Here is a 24,857-nt window from a genome sequence, read left to right as displayed (position 1 = left end):
ATCATGCTTGTCCAAAACCGAAGTTAGGACTGTGCCTGTTTCAGTGGCACTGACCTTGCTCTTTCACATGGCAGGTGAGTGGCAGTGTGCTCAGTGTCTACAGCGGCGATTTTGGGAGTGTGGATGCCCAAGGTACTGTGGAATTTGCTCTAGACTATGACGAGAAGAACCGGGAGTTCCAGGTCCATGTGTCCCAGTGCAAGGACTTGGCTGTAGTGGATGAGAAGAAAGGCAGATCTGACCCGTGAGTGACACTTTGGTGTCTTCTGATTTTCACACTGCTGAATTCTGTCTTCTGGAGGATTTTTTTTTTTCCTTTTAATGTCATGGTTTCTTCCTTCCTTCAGACTTCTGGTGCATGCTCACTGCTGGGACTTTCCTAGCTGATGGTTCTGAAGCCCTTGGCATCAGTAAAAGTGTTGCCAGACTTAAATTTGAACAGATTGAGAAAGCTTTGATCACTGCAAAGACAGTTCCTCTTGTTGCTGGGATATGTTCTCTCCCTGCATCCATGTGAACCTTGATCTCCCCATGGTGAATAGACTTGGTAATAACTGTGATGATGCAGACACGTGTCTATATGAACAGGAATTCCACAGAGAAGTGCTGTTAGGGGCACAGTGGTAGTTGTAGTGGTTAGTGATCTCTAGTTTGAAAGATGATGAAGAGGAGCTTGGATTTGAACCCTTAAAGACATTCCGCCTCTTTTCTCCTGTCTATTTTCTCCCTGATTTTGAATGCACAGAGATGCTATAGTTCTGGTCATTTCAGGAAATGGATATATGGCCTTGCTGCCTTCCCAGGAGGGCAGCTTAGACAGCTGCCTCTTCTGAATGTTGGTGACATCCATCCATCTCCAGTGAGATTTATAACTCCACATGCAAGCCAAGTTAATATCCCATCAGGTCTCTTAATTAGTTTTGCCTTTAAAGAGTTGATTCCAGGTCTGTTGTTTCCATGTCACAGTTCACAAGTGTTTCTTGCTTATTAGAGAGCATGGTAATGTGGGACAATATCCAGCTGGAGTTTGTTTTCTTTTCTAGGTATGTTAAAACTTACCTGCTCCCAGACAAAGCCAGGATGGGTAAGAGGAAAACTTCAGTGAAGAAGAGGACGGTGAATCCTATTTACAATGAGGTGTTACGGGTAAGAACAAATACATGCTCTGAAATCCTGTGTTGTAGCAGGCACCTCTACCAGGGCAGATCTGGAAAGATCCTGCCTTCCTGGCCAGGCTTCTTTGCCTGCCTCCCACCAGCACTGCACTGCTCTTCCCTTGGGTTTGTGAGGCCTGGGATGTTAAAGGTTTCTTTGCACCCATCTGTGTGGCACTCAGGATTCTCTGTCAAAATCACACGGTGATCTTTGGTTGAGATAAGGACTTGCAGCCTGTGCTGCCTTCAGCCAGAGCAAGGGGTGTTCGTCCTCCCCTTCCCTGGAATGCAGTCACAAGGCATGGGACTAGTAAGAAAGGTCTGCATTATGTGATCTTACTCATCAAAGCATAGAGGATTATTTAACAATGCCCAAGCCTGTGTTAATAATTCTCGAAAGAATATTGGTTTTACCCTGTGATGAATGGAGTGCCAGATTTCCCTGTGCTCAGCAGAAAAGCTTTGTTAGGGTAGTAGTATTGCTGCAGGACAAAAAAGGAAGTGCTCAGAGTGCGGCCAGTCCATTACTAGTGCATGTGTGGGGTGAGTGTCTCAGAGCTTATTCAAACTTTTGAGTAGTTTATTTCTGGTTTGAAAGAAACAGAAGAAAAATTTGAACAGCCTGACTTCTCTTCCTTCCTCTAGTATAAAATAGAGAAAATGGTATTGCTGATCCAAAAATTAAATCTGTCTGTTTGGCACAATGATCCACTGGGACGTAACAGTTTCCTGGGAGAGATCGAAATAGACTTGGCCAGCTGGGACTGGAGCAACAGGAAACTCAACTGGTACCCACTGAAGCCCCGGGTAAGTGTGTCTCAGCTGCAGTCCCAGTTTTTAGCCCAACCCTGAAGCCTTTAGAGGTGGCACAAGTCCTTCCTGAGTCCTCTGAGGTCTTTGGGTGTGGTGGAGCAGAACCACCTGAACTGTACCCAGAGAACAACCCCTAGACGTGTTTATGCAGGGTTCAGTGCTCTGAACAGTGGCCTTCTTGGGTCTTACTTGGGTCTGACTGATCTGTAGGGACACTTTCATAAATGCAACATGACACTAATCACAGAAACTCCGACATGACTTTGCCACTCTCTACTCACAATAAAGACCATCCCTTAAAAATAGACAGCACAGTACTAAGTGAAGCAGCTGACCATGCCTTGAGAGGTAAATATTGAGGTGCCACTGCTTGTCAAGCCTGTACAGCTTCCTGCGTGCTTCTGGTCTCAGGTCTTTCATCAACATTTGTCTTTCAGAACAAAGATGCTTAATTATATTCAGCTGGACATGTCTGGAAGGGCAGCCTTGCTCTGAATCCTCAGGCTTTTGGTTCTGAGTTTGAGAACAAGGCCACAAAGAAAGAAGCTGCCCTAAGAAGGGGCTGCTCCAGCCTTGCAGAATCAGAGTTTGTCCATTTGTGCCCCTCCATTGAACTCAAAAGCTGTTTGCCTTGCTGTGTTTACACAATCCTTCATTTAGTCAGTCATAACTCTTTCTGTTTCAGAGCCTGTCTGCTGTTAACGGTGTGGATCATCGAGGAGTGATGAGTTTGTCTATTAAGTATGTCCCCCCTGGAAGCCTAGGTAAAATGTGGTTCATGCATTAAATATTGCTCATATGTAGACACACAGCTTGCAATGCCTCGTCTGTTTAAAGGCTGGTTAAAGAGGAATCTTAATTAGAGCAAGATCTTAGAGATCAGCACAAGGGCACAACCATCAGTGCTTAATAGCCCTGCCAACAGCCTACATCTGATTTTCACATCTGGATTAACTGGAAGAGTGCTGGGGAGAGAGGAAGGGCTCAGCAATCTCGGACTCATCAGCTGTTACGAGCACTGTGGGCACTGTAGGGTGCTGTGATGTGGTAGCTGCAACACAAGACCTGTATTACTGTGGAGCAGGCACAAGGCTGGGTTGGCTCAGCAGCTCCTTCTCCTTTCCTGTGTAAAAGTATCATCAGCACACTGTGTCAGGAGCCTCTGCAGGTGTGACAGCACTGGCAGTGGTGCTGAGACACCCAGGGAGGGGGAGTGAGTACCCAGAGGAGTCACTGGCTCCCCTGGGTCCTGCAGAGCAAACCTGTCATCCTGGAGCTCTTGCAAGGACTGGTGTGACAGTTTTTCTTGTCTCCTACGTGGTAGGTCCAAAGAATCCTCCCTCTGGCGAAGTTCACATTTGGGTCAAAGATGTCAAGGACCTGCTGCAGTTGCGTCCTTCTGGAGTTGACTCCTTTGTGAAATGGTGAGTGCATGAGCATGAGAGCAAGAGCTTTGCTCTTGGATCTGTGCCTCCAAAAGGCCATGTGTTTCCTTGAGACTCATTTCCTCCTCTCTTCAGAACTTAGGCTTGTTTAGACCAAGGAACTTCATAGGAACAATCCAAATTTTAGGTGCTATTCAGTGGTTCATGCTGTGTTTTTTCTCCTCTCAAAGCTACGTGCTTCCAGACACCAGTAAGAAGAGTTACCAAAAGACCCGAGTCATAAAAAGAGACACAAACCCTGTTTTCAATCACACTATTGTGTATGATGGCTTTCATACAGAGGATCTAAAGGATGCTTGTGTTGAACTGACTGTGTGGGATCACGAAAAGCTTACCAACCATTTCCTTGGAGGAATCAGGCTGGGCCTTGGGACAGGTAAGTGTTTTCCTTTATAACTCAATACTGTTACTGTAGTGCTGAGCCACGAGATAAAATGCAAAGTTGCAGAGCATTTTCTTGTTGGGGAGAAACCAGGGATGAGGAGTCTCAGTATCTGGTGAGAGTCTTGGTACCTGCACTATTTGGTTGGAGGGGGCCCTGGTGCCATGATAACAACCCTCTGTTCCCACGTTTTTTGCCAACATCAGCTCTGAGGTCTGGCAAAGCTCAAGAATCTCCTTGGGTCCATCAGAGGGTTTTCCTGCTGTTACAAGAAAACAGGCTGCATGACAAATCAGCATTATATTGGTGCTTCTCCCAGGAAAGGGTTCAGAGGGAACCTGGGATGTCATACGGGACAGCACCACCTGGTGACTGTCCAGCCTTGAAGTGCTCTCTGAGGGAAGGTTTCAGAATGTTGCAATCAAGGATAACTTTTCCTTGAGGGTATCAGGAAAAGGCTCATGGTAGCTGGAAGTTTTGCCTTGCAGGTGCAACTGTGGTTATTGGATTTGCTTGTGTGTTCTCTGTTTTCAGTCTCTAATGTCACCAGGAGGGTTTTGAATTATCCAGTGGGAAGGGGCAACAAGAATAAGCCTATAAGCAAGATACAAAAATACCAAACCCAAGATTAGCTGTGACCTAAATTTAGACTTTTGTCTCATTGACAAGTAATTGGCATATGAAAAATTAGTTGAATAATTGGCTTGGAATTGATGTACACACTTTTCCTCTATGGTATGTTTGATTCCTATACAAATGAAGCAAAAGAATTTTGACAAATACCTCACCCTGTCCACAAGAAAATCTTTTAAGGGGAAATCCAACCCTTTAAGACCTTTTTTACCATTCAAAAAGACACAGGAAAGGCTTGAGCCCAATAGTATTTTCTTTGGCAGGTTATGTTTAGGGTTCTTGCCTTTACAATGACTTCATTCTGAACTCTGGTGTAAAATGGAGCACATTTGCAGAAGAACAGAAGGTGTTCAGGGTGCAACCTGCTGAGGGAAGTCAGCATCTTTTATGTTAAGACACTGCCTGCAACAGTTACATCCCATTGAATATTTTTGCATGGAGTGGAAACTCTCTGTGCAGCTCCCAATGCTGTAGTTTTCTCGTTCTTTTCAGGTTTGAGCTATGGCATCTCTGTGGACTGGATGGACTCCACACAAGAGGAGGTGGCCTTCTGGCAGGAGATGATGTTGGCAGCCAATGAATGGATCGAGGGATTGCTGCCACTGCGCTCTCTGGCAGGGAGGAAAAAACTGAAATAACCTATAGTTTGTGCCATAGAAATGCTGGATGTGTTCACTAGAATTAGGAAATTTCCTGCACCTTGGAGATAGAGACCATCCATGGGGCTGCAAGTGCCAGGTTAATAAGGCAATTGATGGACAACACCTTGGAGATGTTAGTGTTAAGTACTAATTCGCTGACAGAGGACATGGAAGATGCCAGACTGATGCTATACTTGATTTTGACCAAGAAGAAACTTAATTTGCCCTTTTATTTCATCATTTGTATTCAGTATATTTGAATTCCATTAAGCTCCGGGAACACTGGCAGAAGGAAAAGGAGATATGGATGCTTTTGGGTTTTTTTCCTGTTTCTTGTGCCATTTTTTTTCCCGTGCAGAGATGTAGTTGTACTAAAGCAGCAGCGTGGTATTATTCATACTCCCTGCAAGTGGTACACTTTGTACTTGATGTACAATTGCTCTGAGCCACCAGCAGCACAGTTTGAGAAGGGGAGCTTTGCATTTGTCGTTGGTGATAACACGTCTCTAACGTGAGGAAAATTGAGTTCCAAGGTGGATCTAAAGAAAGAGAGGACTATTTGAAGAAGCAAATGAAGCAACCTGAGTAGGATGACAATGAGGAATTCAATATAATAATTTCTTTATGCTTTAATCTGAAAGAGTGCAGTGATGGTCCTACAGCTAGTGGGATTTTGCAGGCAGGGGCTGTTTTCCTAGCTTTCCCACAGGCTTCCTCAGTGACCTCAGGCAAGTTTCTCTATTGAAGGGACAGTTTGAGTGCAATATAAACTAAAGTGTTTGCCCAAATGTAAATACAGTTACAATGGTAATGGGCCTAATTGCAGCTTTGCAATGCCTTGTGTGCAAAACATTTCAATATGAACTAATGACATAGGAAACAGTCTCATGTCAGCCTGGCACCATGAGTCAGGAATGAAAGGTCAAAACCACGCTGGAAGGCAGGAGATGTTGGGGGCTGTTGGGAGCTGGTGAGAGAGGTAAGTAGGGGTGAGTGAATGTGAGGGGGAACTGCAGAGCTACATTTGCCTGGGAGGTCTCCTTCCTCTACATCCCCTGTTGCCCTTCTAGTCTTCCTTTTACCTGATGCCTGTCAGTGACTTGTCCGTGGCTGGAATTTCCTTTTTGCCAGTAGCTTGCAAAAAAACCCCTTTGCATCTGGCACATTGACCGTGGCAGAGTGGTGTTGTGAATATATTTTGAATTGCAGCTTTGTAATTTCTATTTTGGATGTACATATTGTGATTAAATAGAATGTTTTTCTTTAGTCATCAACTGGTCTCCTTGTCCCTATTGGTCTGAGTGAAAAAAAAAAAAAAAAGGCAAGCAAAAAAGGTGTTAAATTTTGTTTTGTCAAAACAAATCATTTTTGCCCAAGGGAAAGTGGAATATCATGGAGAAATATTTGTTGTAGCTATCCTACCCTAGATTTTGGCTCTGTGAATATTGTGGTATTCATTTTTAATGGGTTGATTTTATTTAACTCAAGCTTAGCGTAAATTTTCAGCTTAGCAAAGATGGTTGTAAATAAATGAATGGAAAAATGTACACTTGAAATTCAACAAGAGTTTTTCATTAAGTGGAGACATTTGGGATATAATCATCAGCTTTCATGGGAATAAATAAAAGTGGTTCTGGGGTTGGAAAAAGACAATACTTGGAAATGTACCAGTTATAGCACTGAAAGCACTGAGAGAGACTCGTAGAGCAGCAGAATTAAGTAATGACTGTCTGATGAAGAATCTGATATATATGTAACATGTCAGCCCAAAGATAATTTGTGTGTGTTCCAGCCTGGCATGTTTTGTTCACCAAGATTTGGTCATTTATTACCTTTATGGGATAAAAGAACAATAGTGAGAGTTTTAAAATTATCTTTACCTTAGGTGCTGAAAATGTGAATATTTATACGTATGTATAACTTACCTACTGTGAGGAGCCCTGCTCGAAGGGGTGGTGGCTTGTTGCAGGGATGTTACCCACCTGACTGCTGCTCTCCTCCTGAGTGCTTCCCTATCCACAGGGTGCTCCTGGGGGTGGAATTTCTGCTGTGGCTTGGGAAGTTGTTGGTAACACCATGGGCTTTGTCTTGGACAGGTCCAGGTCTCTTCCTGGCAGGTTCAGCTGATTCCTCTCCATCACAAAAATGAAGTCAACCCACGTCCTCCTCCTCCTCCTCTTCTTCCTCCTCTACCTCGTGCAGTATTAGCACATGATGATGTTGCCAAAACTACTGTTTGCATCAATGGAGCTGGAAATGGTTATGTTGGTGTTCCAGAAAATCAACATCTTTTTCATTGGTGGTGCCATTAATGGGAGAAAAAGGGGGTCAGTGGGCCAGTTCATCCCAATGCAGTTACTTTTGTGAACTTGGCTTGGGGCTTTGTGAACAGACTATTTTAGCATTCAGATTCCATTGAGGATTTTTGTTAATCTTTTGCTGGCTTGTTTATTTAATTTAAGCCCTGATTAACTTAAGAAGCTTTCTTTGGCATTTAATGGTTTATCGAAGTAAAAGATTACACTGCCAAACCACACACACTTTTGTCACACAGCTGGTTCTGAGGCAGTAAAATTTGCTGTGCTCTATCTGTTTAACTCACTGCACAGAAAGCACTTTATCATGAAATGATTTAAGGCACATTTATGGCCAGTGTCCTGTGGAGGAGCAGAGGAGCTTGTGGGTATAAGGTTAACTGTTTGCACGTGGTTTATGATGTTGACATTTGTTGTCTGTGGATGCTGCACATAGCAGAGACTCCGGCCTGTAGGCAGGTGCTGATGAAGACATGAGTTGGGTTGTAGCTGGTGAAAAACAAAGAAAAAATGGATGGGAAATTTTTTTACTGTATTCACTAGTTCATTGTGGAATGTGTTAAGCAAAGCCCTATGAAAAGGTAAGACTTTATGCATACAGTAAATGTGGGTTGTCTCTCTCAATTCCCTGGATACGAACATGCCGGTGTGCACTGGGAGCTGAGTGTGGTCCCTGCTGGATACAGGAGTGACCCCAGGGACTGAGCAGGCCCAGGAAGTGCTGGGTGTGACAGGCTGGGATACAAACCTCAGTATCTACAGTAGAGCTGGCAACTGCTTTCCCTGAGGGTTCTGCATTTGAGAGTCAATGTGCTTCGTTCCAGTTTATGACTGGTTTATATAACTTTTTCTTGGAAATCTTCCGAGATTGAAAAAAAAAAAAGGAGAGAAAGCAAAGTTGAGAAGTTTTCTGCCTCATCAGGCAAATATAATGTGTGCCTGTGGCTATTCAAAACTGTTCATATTGCAGGTATCAGGAACTACTGAAAACAGTTTAGAAGCAAACTAAAGAAGAGAAACAAAGAATTATTGAATCTTGAACAACATCTAGTGAATGAGTGTCTCAGAGGAGATGGAAAAGTAGTGGTGGAATTAATTATCCATTACTAAATATTTGCCTAGCTTTATCCTTCACCAAGACAGGAAAAAAATTTAAGTACTGCAGAGATTTGGAGATAAAATGATACTGGCTAAATAAACCCATATAATAATGCAATCTGCTGAACTAAGAAATGCTGTATTTTTGCAGGCTTGTTAAGTCAAATGATGTATCCAATAGACTGGTGTATCAAAAACTGAATAAACAAACACACTTCTGATCCCGATAACTGAGTGTGAGCATATTCAGCACCAGGTTTGATCATTTGTTTTAGTTGGCTGATTTGTACTTCTGTATTTTTCATGGATTAATCCTCTTTCTTTTCCACCTGCTTACTTTGCACCCCTCAGGTGTTAAAATGGATGCCCAGGAGGAGATGTCCCTCTGAGTGCTGTCACAAAGGTTGTCAGGAGGAATTGGGAAGCTCCCTGTAAAGACCTATGGAAGAGCAATGCTGGCAAAGACGTGTAAGGTACGTGATGCTGGAGCCCTGCGTCCTACTGACCTCTGGAGAGCCCCTCAAACAGAAGTCCCTTCCTGTGGGGTCAGCCAGGAGAAGTTACTTCATCCCAGGGGCTGCTTTTTGGGAGGCTTCTTGTGCTGGTGGCTCTGCCACGAGGAGCAGCTCTCCCAGGCTGAAGTCTGTGGGGCTCTGGGATGACTCCGAGTGTGTTTTGGCACAGCAGTACCAGCTCCTGGCCTGTTGTGATTAGGAGGTGGCTTGTTTGGAGCAATGAGGTTTCAGCAACTGGGCATCTCCAGAGTGGCTATTCCCTCTTTTTTTGTTTGCCATCTTCACCCACGCTTGTGAACACGTTGGTTGGTTGGTTGGTTGGTTAGAGGGTGCAAAAACCAGGTGTTTGTCTCCAGGAGGCCCATGGAGAAATTACTATTAATGGTTCATAACAGATCTCTTCTGAGAAAGGGATGGGCATGATGGAGGGCTGGAAGCATACCCTTCAGGAGCCCTACAGGAGTTCCAGCCTAAGCTCCTTTTTGTTTTGCATTAACTTCCCATTCAGTCAACTTAAACGCCTCATATCAGATAGTAAAATCTGAATGAAGGGTGAAGCTGTCAGCAGGCAGCAACATCCTAGAAAGAGTGGAAAAACACAAACAGGAGCAGGGTCTGAGCTTGCCAAGTTTGCTGGTCACACCAGGTTCATGATGGAGGGCTCCAGTTAACATTTCTGCTGGAAGGGGGCTGGTGGTGGTACAGTCATTGCCCTGCAAGTGACCTGAAATAGGTACTCACTTAAGCAGGCAGATATTTGCTTTTTAAAATGCTGTAAAATCATATTATGGCTGAACTTGCCTCTGAGCTGTGGCAATTCAGCCTCTTTTGTAGACCCAAACTACCTAAACCAGCCCTGCTTTAATAAGTTGTTTTAGGAGGAACAGAAGGAGTCCTGAGCATGAAAGCATTTCTACGTGTCAGTTTTCCTTTTTTTCCAGGACTGCAGTCAGGGTTACTTGGCATCTTGTATTTTCCAAAATGAAAAACATTCAACACCACAGAGCCACAGTCCTACCTCGTGCAGCACCTTACAAGATCCTCAACAGGTGTTGCAGCTTCTGATAAAAAGGCACGTGTTTACTGGTGTTGAAAAGAACAACTGCAAGGATATTTTGCCTTTTCTCTACAGACCTGCCTATGCTGCTGCTAAACTTGAGGCGCTACCAATAGGAACAGAAATCAGATTTCATGCATCTAACAACCCATAATACCATCCTGCTAGTAGTTAGCAATTCAAAGTAGTTCCAGTCTGAGCTCTGGACTCAGAGGGGAAGCCAGGGAGCTGTTTTCTGGCAGTATAAGTAGCTCAGACAACTCCTCTGTAGCAAGAAAAATCACAATAACCTCTTTTCCTTCCCTCCTCTCTCTCTCCCACTCACCATTACTAATTTATCCTGATTGTAATAGCTTCTATTTGCTCTAAGCAGATCCTGTTCCCTTCCTGGGAAGAACAGCTACAAAGACATAATATTCCCAGTGGAGGGTTTGTGCTTGGATTCAGGCAGACTCAGGCAGATATAATGATCTCTTGATGGGAGCCCCCCTTTTCTGATCAGCCAACCCACAACCATTTTAGTGTGATTGTAATCTGAAATAGGACACTGGGAGCTGCATCTGGAGCGAGCCATCCCATGGCAATGAGCTGACGTTTAATTTATTGTCACAGGGAGATGTTTGGCCAATGTTTTATGTCTCTTCAGAAAACCCAGCTGACCTGCTTGCATGCGCCAGCCACTGGGGCTGGAGGCTGTGTCATGTGGATGCTGAGTGGCACCAGAGGGTGGCTCTGCCACTTGCAGGGATGCAACCTTATCCTCTGTGCACGTCCACCCATGAGGATCACACTGTATGAGAGTTTAATCTTCCCTGTCCTTTCTGGCTGCAGAATAAATGCTAACACTGCCCTAGAGCACTGCTGTTGACTCAAGAGGCTTCTCTGTTTTTTTCTGAAGTTTCTCTGCATTTGTGTCTCTTTCACATTCTCCCAGTGACATGGATCCTGGCTGGCTTTGCAGCCCTGTCTCTGTGGCATTGTTAAGCTCCTTGTGAGGAGGCAGAGCCTCCTGCTCAGGCAGTGGGGCAATTCCATCTGTCAGAGGTCGGGCAGCTGCTCTGTTCTGGGCCCTTTGTTCCTCTACAGCCAAGGGAGAGAGCAGCAGTGGTAGAGGATGGTTCCTCCCATCAAGCTGAGTGGGATAAATAGCTCTCAAGATGTTCCTGCCTCTCTCAGCTGAGTACAGAAGGTGCCTGGGCACCTAGAGTAGGAGAGCCATTTAGGTAATGGGTTCCTATATTGATGGGGGCCCATTAATGGGATGGCCAGCATCACTTAGCCATGACTCTTTATCAAGCCTGTGTCTGCTTTACTGCTTTTGTTTTGATCCCAGTGTCACACTGGGGAACCAGTGGTACCTCTGCAGGATGTCACCCCTGGAGCCCCAGCCAGCACAGCTGGAACTGCCTTGGTGTGCAGTACTCACTCCCTTGAGCACTAGAAGCATTTTGCTGACAGGCTGGTGTCTGGGGAGGGAGGTTACACAGGTTTCCCAGGGACAGAGGCTGCCACTCTGTCACAGAACTCCACCACTACAAAAGGCACTTTAGCCCAGCTAAAAGCCAAGGTGGGACAGAAGCATCACCATGTGCCTCCTGGCATTCAGCCCTGCCCACACTCCCCTCCTGCTACTGCTGTTGGAGGCTCTAAGGCTGTCACTTTGTCACAAAGTCCTAAATTACGCTCCCAGTGCTTGCTGTCAGCTGGGCTGTCAGTTCCAGAGCACCGTGTGGCGCCCTTGGCTTTACGCTTGTCTGCACCACCCTGACTGACTGTGGGCATCATATAAATAATAAACACTAATTCTCTTAATGCCTTCCCTCTGTCCTGGGTTTTACAGCAGCACAGATCAGCTAGTAGGTCACGAGTGCAATCACATCCCTGTCAACAGTGTAATCTGTCTCTATGTCACATCTGGACAGGCCTAATTTAACAGGGATGTTTTTTGGAACTAGCTAATAAATTGTTTGCTCTGTGTGGTTACCCAGCCCTGCTCCCAGCACTCCTGTCATCCTGCTGTGTGGCCCGTGACTGTTTTCAGTAACTGGTCTCTGGCCTGTGTGGCTGTGTATGCATTCAGGGCTCTGCTTGGATGCAGTTTATCTCTGCAACAATGAGCAGCCCCATTGGGAGTGGGCTGGGATGTAATATCTGGGAGGGTTGGGGGTGACAGCCTGTGGGTTTGGGTGCTCCAGTTCCCCAGAGTGTTGAGATTGCTGTGCTGTTCCAGGCTGGGGCACAGGCACAACTCCTGTGCAGCAGCCCTGCAGCGAGGGATTGTGTCTCATTGATTGTTTTTTGTATCCTTGGAAACTGAAAGGGCATTAAAATTGCATGGTGTGTGCAGTGCTGATGCACTCTGCTCCTCATAGTGCTGCCTAGGGCTTGGATGGCTTCAGCCTCCAGCTGCCAGTGTGCAAAGGGCACTGGCTGGCTGGGGAGAAAAACTAAGCTACAACTGAATGGCAACCTGTTTAGAGGAGCTGTCTGCCTTGATACCATCCCACCCCAGCCATCGGGACTGCTGAGGCTAGTGCCAGGCCCTTAATGTGGGCTTCTTGCCTTTGGAGCATGCACAGCAATCACCACCCACCAGCCTGAGGAACTGGGCTTACAAAAGCCCGAGTATCTGGTTAGGGCTTCATCATTAGGTTAGGGCTAAAAGAGGGTTAACATAATCCCTCTGGGGTAGAGATTACAGGCAGCACAGGTTAGAAAAGGAGTAATTCCCCAGCCCTCACCGCATTTTGTCCGAGCTTTTCTGCCTTAAAATAAATTTACTAAATAAGAAATACCCACTCCAGTGGCTGATGTGTGGATGTTCATCACCTTGAGCAGGAGCTGCACGTAGAGGTGTGCACAGTGCCCTTGGGCAGGGCTTTAACCCATGTCTGGCTCTAGGCAGTGCAGGGTGTAGGGCAGCACTGCCTGCATGGGAGCTCCCCTGAGGCTCCCAAGGCAGCACTGGCTGCTGGGTTGGACCCTGTTTGTGGAGTCCCACAAGTGCTGCCAGCAAATGCAAGAGCTCTGGGTTCAGCCGTGCCCTCACCTGTGCTCAGGTGGGTCTCAGGCAGCTCTCTCCAGCACTAGAAGCTCTGAGGACAAAGGGTTTTCTCTGGAATTGCCCCCAGACCCACGGGAAGGAGCACTGAAGGGTTGCCTTTAGTCTGGGGCTGCCGACAGCCCAGGAGGCTGCTCCGAGTGTTGCCATCAGCACTCACACTCCCACAGCATCTCACCGGCACCCGCTGTCCTGTCCTCAGCCAACAAACCTGCTTTTCCATCAAATCTAGGTTACTGTCTCTCAGACACCAGATTTTTCATTTCCTAAAATGGTACCAGCACAAAGGCTCTCCCAGGATTTCATTTGCTCCTGCCTTCTCACTCCTGCTAATTAGTACGGTGGCTGCCGAGTCACGCAGCGGGTGCTCATCTCTGTGCATGTGCTCAGAGAAGATGAACATAATATCTGCATCACGGGATCCTGCGGGTCCACTGGCTGGGGGAGGCAGGTCCCTGGCGCTCCAGGAATTCCTCTAGCTACGACAGGACCTGCTGGGCACCAGCACACCCCTGGGTGATCTCCTCAGCTCCGCACAGCCGTGCAAGTCAGGGCGCTCTGGCTGCTCCCCCGTGGAGCTCAGGCTGCTGCTGGGAAATGTCCACAGGCACCTGTGCCTTGAGATGCTCCCAGAGATGCCCCTGGTGGGTGATTCACAGGCTGCTCTTGAGTGCCTTGTGCTTGAGCACGGTCAGACCCATGGAAGAAAGGGAATGGAGCAACTGTGTGTGAGAATACACAGGGAGAAGAGAAAGACAGTGAAGAGAAACCACAATTCGTTGTGGGCTTCAACTAATGGGCATCAAGTACTCAGAAATCACTCGGTAAAGTGCACGAGATCCCACAAAGCCTCGCTGGCAATGAGTCACTGGTTAATGTACGGCTAACTTGGATTTATAGGTTTAATATTTTTCTGTTTCACTGTTTCTGTCGCTGTGCAGATTGCTTCATCCATTTTCTTTCCTATCCCAAGGTACATTAAAATAGGATAATTTGGGGTTATTATTTTTTAATAAATAGATTATATTTCAAAGGATATTGAAAAAGTTCCTTGCCATTTATTCCTCAAGACTAGAAATGGTCTGTCTAATGTCCTAGTCCAATTTGCAAGGTGGCTAACTATCTTGTACCTATATAAATGTCCTTTTCTGAAGATCTAATGAATATAATATCCACTGTGGATGTGTTTATTTTAATAGTGGTCATGCAGGAGAAGCTCTTAATGAAACCATCTTTATTTAAAGAAAACACCAATGCATTCGTAAGTTTTAAAAATATATTCCTCCTGTTTTTATGTTTGTCTGAATACACACATTTTAGTCACTATTTTTAATGATATACATGTTCATTTTCCCTTCCAGAGATCAAAACTCTTCTCTGGCAAGTGCTGAACACATAGGCACTCAAACTCAGCCGTGTCCCACGGAGCCAGGTGAGAGTGCCCATGTGCTGCCATGGTGATGTGTGACACTGTCCATGTGGGACAGCCTGGTCAAAACTGGAGCTTACAGTCCAAGGTATCTGTGGGAATACTGTGGGACATTCTCTGCCACTCGGGTTCCTGAACACTGTGCTGCACTCTGTGGAGCCAAGATCCTGCTCAAGCAAAGCGAGGGGAAATGAGTTTAAGGTCTGTGGTATTTAACGGCTGTATTAATTTTTGAGACCGTACACACATCATATTTACTTCCACTATAGATAAATATATATATATATATATATATATATATATATATATATATATATATATATATACACAGACACAAACGTATGTGTGTGCATATGGATATGCTGGGTTTCATGAGTAAGACGCCTTCCTTTTACCATTGTCCCTTCCCAGACCAGGCTCGCTCATTGCAGGTGGCCCTGGGGCGGTGCAGAGGCTCTCCAGAAGTGCCAGGAGCACTTGGGCTCCTCCGGTAGATTTCAATGGCAAGGAAGGAGCGAGGAGCCTGAAACTCTCCAGAAACGAGACTCGGGTTTAAAACAGAGAAAGGTGTTGCGCACCCCTCCCCTTGGGGAAGCGCTGAGGAAGGTGAGCCTTGGCCTGCGCCCCTTCGCTTGGGGGTCCGCCAGCCCCCAGCTCCCCCGGCCCTGGGCTCAGCACAGCTCCCCTCGGGCCCGCGTCCCCCGCAGCCACCGGGCATCCCTTCCCTCCCGGTCCCTCAGCCAGCGGCAATCCCTTCCCTCCCGGTCCCCCAGCCAGCGGGCATCCCTTCCCTCCCGGTCCCTCAGCCAGCGGCAATCCCTTCACTCCCGGCCGCCCCCGCCGCCCCGCACGGTCCCGCCCCGCCCCGCCCCCGCGCGGCTCCCGCACCGCCGCGTTCCGAGGGTGGCGGCTCCTCCCGGCAGTGCGGTAACAGCGCGGCCGCCATTGCATCGCAGCGCGCCCCGCATCCCGCATCCCTCACCCCGCATCCCGCATCCCTCACCCCGCATCCCGGCACCGGCGGCGAGCGGCGGGGCGAGCGCGGGCTGAGCGGCAGCGGGGGGAGCGACCCGCGGCCGGGCCCCAGCGCCGCTGCCGGGAGGGCCCCGCGGTGCTCGCAGCGCTGAGGCGGTGGAGCCCGGGCTCGGGGGGATGCGCCGGTGGTGACGGGGCCGCGGCAGCCGGGCCAGGCCGGGCCAGCGCCGCCCGCCATGGGCCCCGCCTGAGCGGCGCGGCCGCGGCCGCCCCCGGGCCCGCGGGCCGGGCATGGGCGGCGCGGCGGCGGGCGGGCGCTGAGGGGCCGGCGGCTGCAGGATGGAGGCGATCTGGCTATACCAGTTCCGCCTGATCGTCATCGGCGACTCCACCGTGGGCAAGTCCTGCCTCATCCGCCGCTTCACCGAGGGGCGCTTCGCCCAGATCTCCGACCCCACCGTGGGCGTGGATTTCTTCTCCAGGCTGGTGGAGATCGAGCCTGGCAAGAGGATCAAGCTGCAGATCTGGGACACGGCCGGGCAGGAGCGGTTCCGGTGAGACCCGCGGCGCGGGGCCGGGGGCTGCGGGCCGGGCCCGGCTTGGCCGGGGGGGGTGGTGGTATCTGCGGGGGGGTGGCGCAGCCGGGTGAGGCGTTTGGGAATGAGACAAAGAAGAGTCAAATTGGCACCTTTTGTGCCCCCCATACCTCCCGTTTCGTGTGTCCCTGGGATCCGTGTGTCCCCCCAGATGGCCGCGTGCAGGGTGCGCAGGTGTGCGGGATGCGCAGGTTGTGGGTCTCGCTGGGGAGGGGGACGAGGCCCGAGGCAGCGCTGGGGCCGCGTTTCACCGGCCGGGAGGTGTCCGCGCATCGGCGGATGCGGCCGGCAGGGAAGGCGCCTGCTCCCCGCCGGTGCGGAGGCAGTGACCAGGATGTTTCACAGCCGAACCCTTACGCTGATGCTCGCTAAACGCAGTGGAATATATGTGGTTTGATGCTCTGCAGCGACAGCAGAGCTCAGCTCTCCGTAGGACAGAGAAAGGTCGGGACAAACGCTTGGCTGTGGCTGTGCAGGGATGACAGGTGCTTTCTGGAGAGTGCCAGGCCGAGCGCTGCACGGGCAGAGGCAGTTTGGGAGGTTAGGCAACAGTAACGAGATCTCGATGGGGAAAGATAAAGGCAGCATGTGGGACCGTGCCAAGTTTCTCACAGAACTGTGGGATAAAAACAGCGGCCATGGTTGGAGCAGGCTCGGCCCCAGCTAAAGAGAGGCTGGTGCCGTGGGACACATGCTGCTCAGACAGTGCTCATTTGGAAGGCTGTGAGTGTACCCGCAGCTCCTGGCCTCCTGTTGGCTTGTATTTTTCATGCGTCTTTAACCCTCATCCGCTCTTTCATCCTGCTCCCCTCGGGAGCACTTTCTGTGCTCCACATCCTTGTGCAGCTTCACAGAGCTTCTACTTCTGTGCTGTAATGACTCGCCTGAGGAGTGTTTTGGTTTCATTCAGTAGATGAAACCTCCCCTACCCCCACCCCTCTCACCACCTTCCCTCGCATCTGGCACCTGGCCCAGGATGTGCAGTAGTTGGTCCTTACCCACTGACAGGTTTTTCCTCTGCTACCTTGCAGCCTTGCAGGCGAGGAGCTGGTGCTTTATTCTGCCGAGAGAGGAGGTGCTTTAGCTTGCAGTTGCATCAGCTTCCAGCTTTGGGTCTTGGGCTGAGGTCTGTAGGAAACACACCTGGATGCTGTTGCCTGTTTCTGCCTTTGCTGTGAAGAGTGAGAGCTGTCGAGTGGCTTCATTTTCCTTTCTTTTACACATTAGGAAGTTGGGGGCCCTGGGGGCTGCTTACCCTCGGTGCTGGGGGCTGACCCAGCCTGGCTCTGGGGTTGTCAGCATGATGAGCAGGCGACCTTCAGTGCAAGGGCAGCTGCACTGCTGCGATGGGCAGCAGTGAGCACAGGCAGGAAGAGTGCAAGGGGCAGGAACGGTCAATGGCATAAAAAAACACGTTGTGCAACTTTGAAATGCCCTTGCCAAAGTGCAGGCTGAGATTCCCGGTGTGAAAAGCTGGAGGGAAATGAGCAAACACAGGTGCCTTTATGGTGCACTCTGAAATATGAAAAAAATCAGGCAAAAAGTCTGGTTTGTGTTTATCTCTCTCAAGTCACTATTAGCCCTGTGGCAAATTCTGTCCCATGAGGACTGCAGCTCTTGGGCTCCTCCTGCAAGGTATGTTTCTTGGCCAAAGACAAGATTTAGCTATTACTGGAATAAGCCAAAGCCCCTTGGACTTGTGGTCATAGGCAAGAAGCACCATGGAGCAAGTGCTCTCCAAAACCCTTAAACTTTTTTTGTCATAGCACAGGGAATTTCTTAAGAAGGAAATCCATAAGAATGAGCTCCACTTTTTCACAGAGTTCTCAGATTTGAGCATTTCCAGTCTGCTTTGCATAGTTTAAGGGCTGCCCCATGAGGATGAAACCACTGTAGTTATTTTGAAGACACCTTGGCATTTTCTGAGAGGCAGCCGTGCTACATTTCTGCTCTTCCTGACCCCCTGTTGTGAGCTCTTTCACTCTCCATAAATTAGAAGCAATTTCCATGCAGTCAGGGCTTGAGTTACAGTTAAGCATGTGCCAGTCTATTTTGCCAGACCAGCCCCAAAACATGCTGCCTGGGGCAGCACTGAGGCTTCTTTGGAGCTGTAGAAGAGCAGGGTACAACTCTTCATGGATTTAGCAGGGTTTGCCCATCTCTTGTTGCTCAGATACTGTGATTTCCTTGTCTGAAACATGATGTTGTGTAATGCTAGCAAAACCAAAAGCATGTGCAGCTCTCGCTCCCTGGAACTGTGTCCCGCCACCTACAGAAGGGCTGTTTCCTTCCAGCCAGCAGCTCTCCCTTGGCTGGAGAGGGAAATACTCCAACAAACAGACCTGGGTACGAGTCCCCATCGTGGGTGCAGAAGAGGGGAGAGTTCCCAGGCAGAGACAGTGCCTTTATGTTAAAACTTGACCAAAATAGGTGCAAATCCCTGTACTGCTCTGCACCAGCATGTGAGCATGGCAGGAGGAGGGAAGATAGAAGTCTTGGAAAGGAATTGGGAAGGGACGTGCAGCAAGCAGGCAATATTCTTTGCTGCCTGCAGATCGGTAAGGAAAACTGTGGGAAATGTTTTAAGAAAAGGCACTGAGACCTTCACCTGGTTTTACCTCGAAGCAGCATTCAGCTTAGATCCTGTCACATCTTTCAGAAGTACCTGAGGCATTGTTGATGCTGGCAGAGGAGCCAGGGCTGATGGCATGGAACACAAGGGAGAAGCAGAAATGCCTGTGACTGTGGGGGTGAATTCAAAGCGCCAATATCTGTTTGCAGCTGGCTAGATAGCAAAAGGCAGATCTAATTCCCTCAGTGCCAAATGTGCAGAGTGACTGTTGTCCCTCAGCCAGACAATTGGAGAGGACAAATTATCCAAGCGCAGCCAACTATGGTTTTTCCCCTGCTCCTGGCTTACTTCAGTTTCTGTGAATTTTCACCCATTACTGCATGTCTGTTGATAAAACAATTCTTGAAAACTCCAGTTCATCCTTTCTTGGGGCGACTTTGGCAGATACACACACTACGGGACCAAATAACCGGTAACAACACTCTTTCATGGCCAAAAAAAGGACTTGTCGCAAGGTAAAAATGCAGCAGTGCCTACATTTTTTCAGCAAGGAAAATTCAGGCCCACATGTGAATTTCTCCAGGGACTGAAATCAATCACTGCTTCTGGATTTAGATCAAATCCATGACTTTGCAGAAACACCACCATTTTTCAGCTTCTTGGTTTTCCCACGTGTAGTAGTTGTTGAACTGCAGCTCTGCTCAGGCTCATGGCCTCAGCTTCATTCCTTCACCCTGTGCTTGCTGATTCCCTACTCCTGGCTGTGTTGGGCTGGCCCTGCTGGGAGGAGCTGAGGGAGATGGGCTCCATTTCTCAGCCCACAGTTCCAGGATCTTTCTGGTGACTGTTTAATGTTGTCAGTATTTGCCAGGAACACCACCAATGGTGGTGCAGATTTTCCTCAGAAGCTGTTGTATCATTTTGCTGTTTCTTGAGGGGTCAGACCAGCTGCTCCTGTCAGTGCCAGTGACAGTAACAGTGTCCTGTCACTGCACTGTAGCTTTGACCAGTGGTGCAGTGTGAGAAAGTGTAGGGATGGGTGGATGTCCCTGTGCCAAGGCCCTGGGTGTATGGAGGGGAGCTGCAACCCTGCCTTCCAAATCTCTGACCTCTTGCTTTTATGTATCTGTCAGACAGTGGGTGTTTGGTTTCAGTTGAATCCTTTAATTTGTCGCAGTCCTTCTAAACCAATGGGTTAGATGAGGTATTCAGAGAACTTACATGGCAGTGGACAGGACTCTTCAGCCCAACAGCTAAGGCCATAGAGAGATCTGTGAGAGAAACTAGACCAAAGGTGGTGGAGATTTTGAACTGAGCTGTAATAAATCAGTGGGGCAGTTACCCAAGGGTGAAATCTTAGAGCCAAGATAAATTGTCTCTTTGAATGACAAGCTCTACAGAGCACAAGCTAAAAGTGCTAAGGCATTACCTGAATGTCCTTCTCTGCCCGGTGTTCTGCAGGGTAGACAGAGTGGTGGAAATGCTGCTTTCTTGAAGGACAGATGTTCAGACAGCGGTAACTTAACGCTTTGTTGTGGCTCCTTCCTTTGCAGGTCCATCACCAGAGCCTACTACAGGAACTCGGTGGGAGGACTCCTCCTCTTTGACATTACAAACCGCAGGTCCTTCCAGAACGTCCACGAGTGGCTGGAGGAGACCAAGGTGCACGTCCAGCCCTACCAGATTGTCTTTGTTTTGGTGGGCCACAAGTGTGACCTTGACACGCAGCGGCAAGTGACCCGGCATGAGGCGGAGAAACTGGCTGCTGCTTATGGTATGAAGTACATTGAGACCTCAGCTCGGGATGCCATTAACGTGGAGAAGGCCTTCACTGACCTGACTCGGGATATATACGAGCTGGTTAAAAGGGGGGACATTTCAATCCAGGAGGGATGGGAAGGGGTAAAGAGCGGGTTTGTCCCAAACGTCGTGCACTCTTCAGAAGAAGTGGTGAAGTCAGATAGGCGGTGCTTGTGCTGAGCTCCTCTAGTGAGGCGAGTGGTGATGAACTCTACTAACCAAACGTACTTTACTAAGCGAACTCGGTGTGACAGAGGGGAGAGCAACACTCCCGTTGGGAACAGCCTCCCACATTGTTTTGGACACCAGAACAGAGCCCGGAAAGAAATGTTCTGTTCCAAATAACCTTTCAGTACTGGGGGCTATAAACCTGAAGCAGAGTGAGTGAGGGTGCATGTAGATGTTGTAAGGAGACAGGAAGCAGAAATGAGGGGCTGCACAAGACAGGAGAGAGTATACAGAGAGCTGAATGGGCTGGCACATGGCAGGGTACTGTACATGTCCTCTTTTAAGTAAATCCATAGCTCCCTGTTGGGTGTTGAAGCCACAGGATGGATACTTCAGTAGTATGACAAATGGGCAGAAAGAGAGAAGGTAAGAGGACATCTTTGTTTGTGTCAGCTGTTTATTACCACCAGGAAGGTGTAAAGGCAGATACCATTTCCTCATAAGGTCAGTTCCACAGGCAGAGTTTACTGACATGGTATGCACACATCTGAGTTTCCTTTCTTATGTTCTTGAACCTAGTTCGATAGCAACGAATATTCTGTGGGATTTAAAAGAGGAAAACAGTAGTTATGTGATTGGTTATTAAAATTTAAATTATCCCCCTCCTCAGTAGTGCTTTTCTTGCTGTGCTGAACCAAGAGTCTAAGTGGCAACTCCTGCTGCTGTAGTGATTATTCAATGCATTTTTTTACGCATTTACTGCCTAGGTGAGTACCTTGAAAGTACCCCAGGTTCAGGGCTTCCCAGTAGAATTAAGTGATCAAGAGCATAAAGAGAGAACCATGTCCTCAGGTCTTGTATCTTAAGGCCAGGGCGCTGCAGCCTGGGGTGGGACACACCAGTGCTTCTGTCTCATTAACAGCTCTGTACTGACCAGGTCACAGGGAGGAATGGAAAGGAGGGAGGAAAGGAACAAACCCAACAAAATAAAAAACTTGAAAAGCTTAACTCAGGTGCATCAGACATTCTAAAAGGTGAGATTTGCTTTTAAAGAAGTTAAATAGCATGGAAAGCAACAGCTTCCGTCTGCACTTTCTGCTGTTGAGGTGTCTCTTTCTTGGCCTCTGTGGAAGAGAACTGGCACTGGGAAGGTGGAGCACACAGCAGGAGTGTCTGAGCAGGTGGAAAAGAAAGCCACAAACATGCTCAAGAGTAAAATTTGTTTTCCTCCATGTTTTAGTTTGACAAAAGAGGATCCATCTCAGGTTGGCCATCATGGGATGGCAGCCGTGTTACAAAGGCAGGATGAAGGCAGATGTTTTCTGGGAATGCCATTCACCACTTAGAAGCTTTGCTTCTGCCAAGTTTTAACTCAAGCTTTTGAAGTGCAGCAGGGTGACTGTGCTCCTGTAGCAAACTAGGGAAGTTCAGCCTATTGAGCAAACAAACAAAAACTATAGTGACTTTTTTACTCGTGTTTGCAAGCTTTATACACCAAACTGCAGTGGCCAAGAGGAGGGGATTAGGTAAAAACCACAGGAAGCATCTAGTGTTTGATTTTAGGCCTCTGAGTAGAGAAGAATAAAATACTTTTTCCAGCTTTTTAATTTACCCCATCTATAGAAGTGTGGGTCTTGATTGCTGTTGAGTTCAGACTGTTTCTGCCTTTGAACCTGTTCTCACAGTTTGCAGCAGCACATGGGTGGGTCTGCATTGAGAAAAACACCTGTGGTTTCTGTATTGAAGCTGAAAAAAACCCAAACCCAACCCAACAACCCAAACCCTGAACACTTTTATTTTCAGTGTTCTAGGAACAATTTCAGTTCCTGGGCTCTGCAGGGGAGCAGCAACACTGCACCTTCTGGGAGGGCAATAGGGAGCAAATGCAAGGAGGAGAGGGGGCAGCAATGGCCTGGTGCTTTTCAGTGAGCTTGTCACTGCTTGTATAGACTGTGAAAGTATCAAACACCTTGTTTGATACTCACTGAATGCCAGGCACAGTCACTTGTGGTCGAGTTGAGTTCCTTGAAGATTAAAAAAAAAAAAAATAAAAAAATCCCATTACAAAATCTGTTTGTAGGTGAGCAGAGCTGGAGAGGATGGATGCAGGGAGCGCTGCAGGAGCTTGGCTGATGCCCGGGCAGAGTGTGGGGTTTGCTCAGACCAGGTCAGTCAGTTGCATTTTCACAAAGGAAAGGACAGACACCTACCAAAGGGTCATTTTCTTCATGGAAAACCCACCAAGCAGCCACTTTGGCTTTTCAGGAGCCAGCTGGTCATGAGGTGTGTTATGGGGATGCAGCGGCCCCAGGGGCAGAGCTGGTGTGTGACATGAGGGGCAGTAAGGAGCTGGGTAAGTCAGGACTTGGATCAAATGACATTTTAGCAATAGTAAAATTCTATAATTCCCTGTGTGAGAACCTGGCCAGAGGGGAAAGATCACTTTTCATGAGACAGCCAATATTTTATTTAATGGGTTTTGGACGTTCCCCTTGACTGCTCCCAGGGAGAAATTCCAGAAAGCCTAAGCCAGTAAGTACATTCAGGCCTTCAGAGTAAATCCGCAATTTAAAAACTGAAGTGTCGCAATTCTAAAGAGGAACAGTACAGAAGAAAATGTACACAGTCTTAACTACTTAGAGGTAATAAATTGTTATATTAAATGATAGAGAAATCATTATCTACATCTTTTTCTAATTCCTTGCATTTTCTAGACAGCTTATTAAAATATAGGAAATGTAGATTCATCTGTACAAAATTTGGAATGTTTTTTCTAAGATGAAGAACTTATAGGATATGCTAAGAATTCTTTTCTAACAACTGGTTTTAATGCTTTGACTTAGAGGGACTTCGAGGTATCAGAAGGTGATAACCTTTCGCAGGATAAAGGTCAGGAGCTCTTATACTCTAGGACAAAAAGAAAAAAAAAGAAAAAGCTAACTTTCTGTGGTCTCTGCCACACGTTAAAAACAATCTGCATGTTAGACTGAACTTGCTCAGAACCTCCAGAATAAAAGCCTACTATCCACTGTCCTCGCTTTGTTATGCACTGTAATGAAATGTGAAAATAACGCTGTATTTAGCTGTCTGTCTGTGACTGAAAACATGCTTGTATTTAGCAAAATGGTTACTACGTGATAATGTGAAATTCAAAACTTGTAAAGAAACTTTGGTGGTTTTTTTTTTTTCCTTCCATCCCTCCCCACCATTCTCTCTGAGTGAGCTGCTGCTCCCTGTCCCACTCTGTGCCTCCAACCCAGGCAGTGCCTCACAGCTGCTGTTCACTGTTCTCTGCAGGCCCCTGCTTTGCTCTGCAGAACCAGCCCTCTGCCTTGCTGGGAAAAGACAGCCCAACTATTCTGAAACAATCCCCAGACACCCCCTGCTCCCTGCAGCTGCAGCTGAACCAGCCTTGGCCCCTCTAGGAGGCCTGGTCAGCAGCAGGCAGGAGTGGGGGCACAGCAGCTACAACAGCTCCTGCCTGACCTGCTGCTCCTACACAGAGCAGCAAAGACTCAACAGCACAGGCCAGAGCAGACCTGGAAAAGAGTTGGTCATAGGGAACCTTGGGGTCTCGTCTGTGATGTTTGGGGTTTTTTCTTTTACTTCATATCAAACACACAAACCCCAAAACCTGAGTTATGATGGCCAGAGCCATCTCCCATCCCCCTGCAGCCAGGATGAACACACCTTTGAACACAGGAGCAATTTCAGCTCCAAGGCTGTCACCCAGTCCCCCCTTACATGCAGCAGTAGGTCCCTGGCAGTGGCACAGCTGATTTTGCTCACTGCTGCTTTTGCTGTGCAAAAATGCTGAACTGGACGTTTTGTTGTGCACAACAAAGGCAGGCAATTGCTGCCTTAGGACCAGCCCGAGGCAGGGAACTCGCTTCAGCCTGCTGGGATCTCATTAATCCAAACTGAAAATTGTAAGAGAAATCAGGACGTGTTTGCAGCTGCCTTTCCATCATTGCTGATGCTAAAAAAAAAAAAAGGGAAAGCAGCAGCCTGACCAGCCCCTCATCCTCCCTGCCATAGCAGATGCCTGTTGGAGAATCCATTAGAGCTCCACGTTTCTCTGCTGCAGCCACAGATACTGAAACAAACAGCATTGCCTGGGGGAAGGTACAGAGAAGCCCAGCCCAGGTACTTACTGGTGACAGTGCTAAGGGTTTACCTGCTCTCTGCCCTTCCCTGCAGCTC

General features: G+C 48.0%; 2 protein-coding genes across 4 annotated transcripts in view; both read left to right on the top strand.

The window, feature by feature from the left end:
- LOC116793888 (synaptotagmin-like protein 2) overlaps positions 1 to 6,371 on the top strand; it is a 34,797-nt gene extending 28,426 nt beyond the window's left edge. For all 3 annotated transcript variants that reach the window (XM_032702073.1, XM_032702072.1, XM_032702071.1), the window contains 7 exons: positions 75 to 244; positions 1,044 to 1,146; positions 1,800 to 1,961; positions 2,653 to 2,731; positions 3,292 to 3,391; positions 3,583 to 3,788; positions 4,920 to 6,371. In XM_032702073.1, the coding sequence (XP_032557964.1) occupies positions 75 to 244; positions 1,044 to 1,146; positions 1,800 to 1,961; positions 2,653 to 2,731; positions 3,292 to 3,391; positions 3,583 to 3,788; positions 4,920 to 5,065 (966 nt within the window). In that variant the 3' untranslated portion in view covers positions 5,066 to 6,371. The remainder of the gene's footprint in view (positions 1 to 74; positions 245 to 1,043; positions 1,147 to 1,799; positions 1,962 to 2,652; positions 2,732 to 3,291; positions 3,392 to 3,582; positions 3,789 to 4,919) is intronic.
- Positions 6,372 to 15,820: 9,449 nt separating this feature from the next.
- RAB39B (RAB39B, member RAS oncogene family) lies at positions 15,821 to 23,821 on the top strand. The gene is made up of 2 exons (XM_032702087.1): positions 15,821 to 16,072; positions 20,240 to 23,821. The coding sequence occupies exons 1-2, from the start codon at positions 15,858 to 15,860 to the stop codon at positions 20,664 to 20,666; spliced, it is 642 nt and encodes a 213-aa protein (XP_032557978.1). The 5' UTR covers positions 15,821 to 15,857; the 3' UTR covers positions 20,667 to 23,821.
- Positions 23,822 to 24,857: the final 1,036 nt, after the last annotated feature.

This window comes from Chiroxiphia lanceolata, chromosome 14 (assembly GCF_009829145.1).
Source record: "Chiroxiphia lanceolata isolate bChiLan1 chromosome 14, bChiLan1.pri, whole genome shotgun sequence".
NCBI classification, from domain to species: domain Eukaryota; kingdom Metazoa; phylum Chordata; class Aves; order Passeriformes; family Pipridae; genus Chiroxiphia; species Chiroxiphia lanceolata.
Note: the sequence above shows the minus strand (reverse complement) of the source record. Positions and strands in the feature narration are given on the sequence as shown.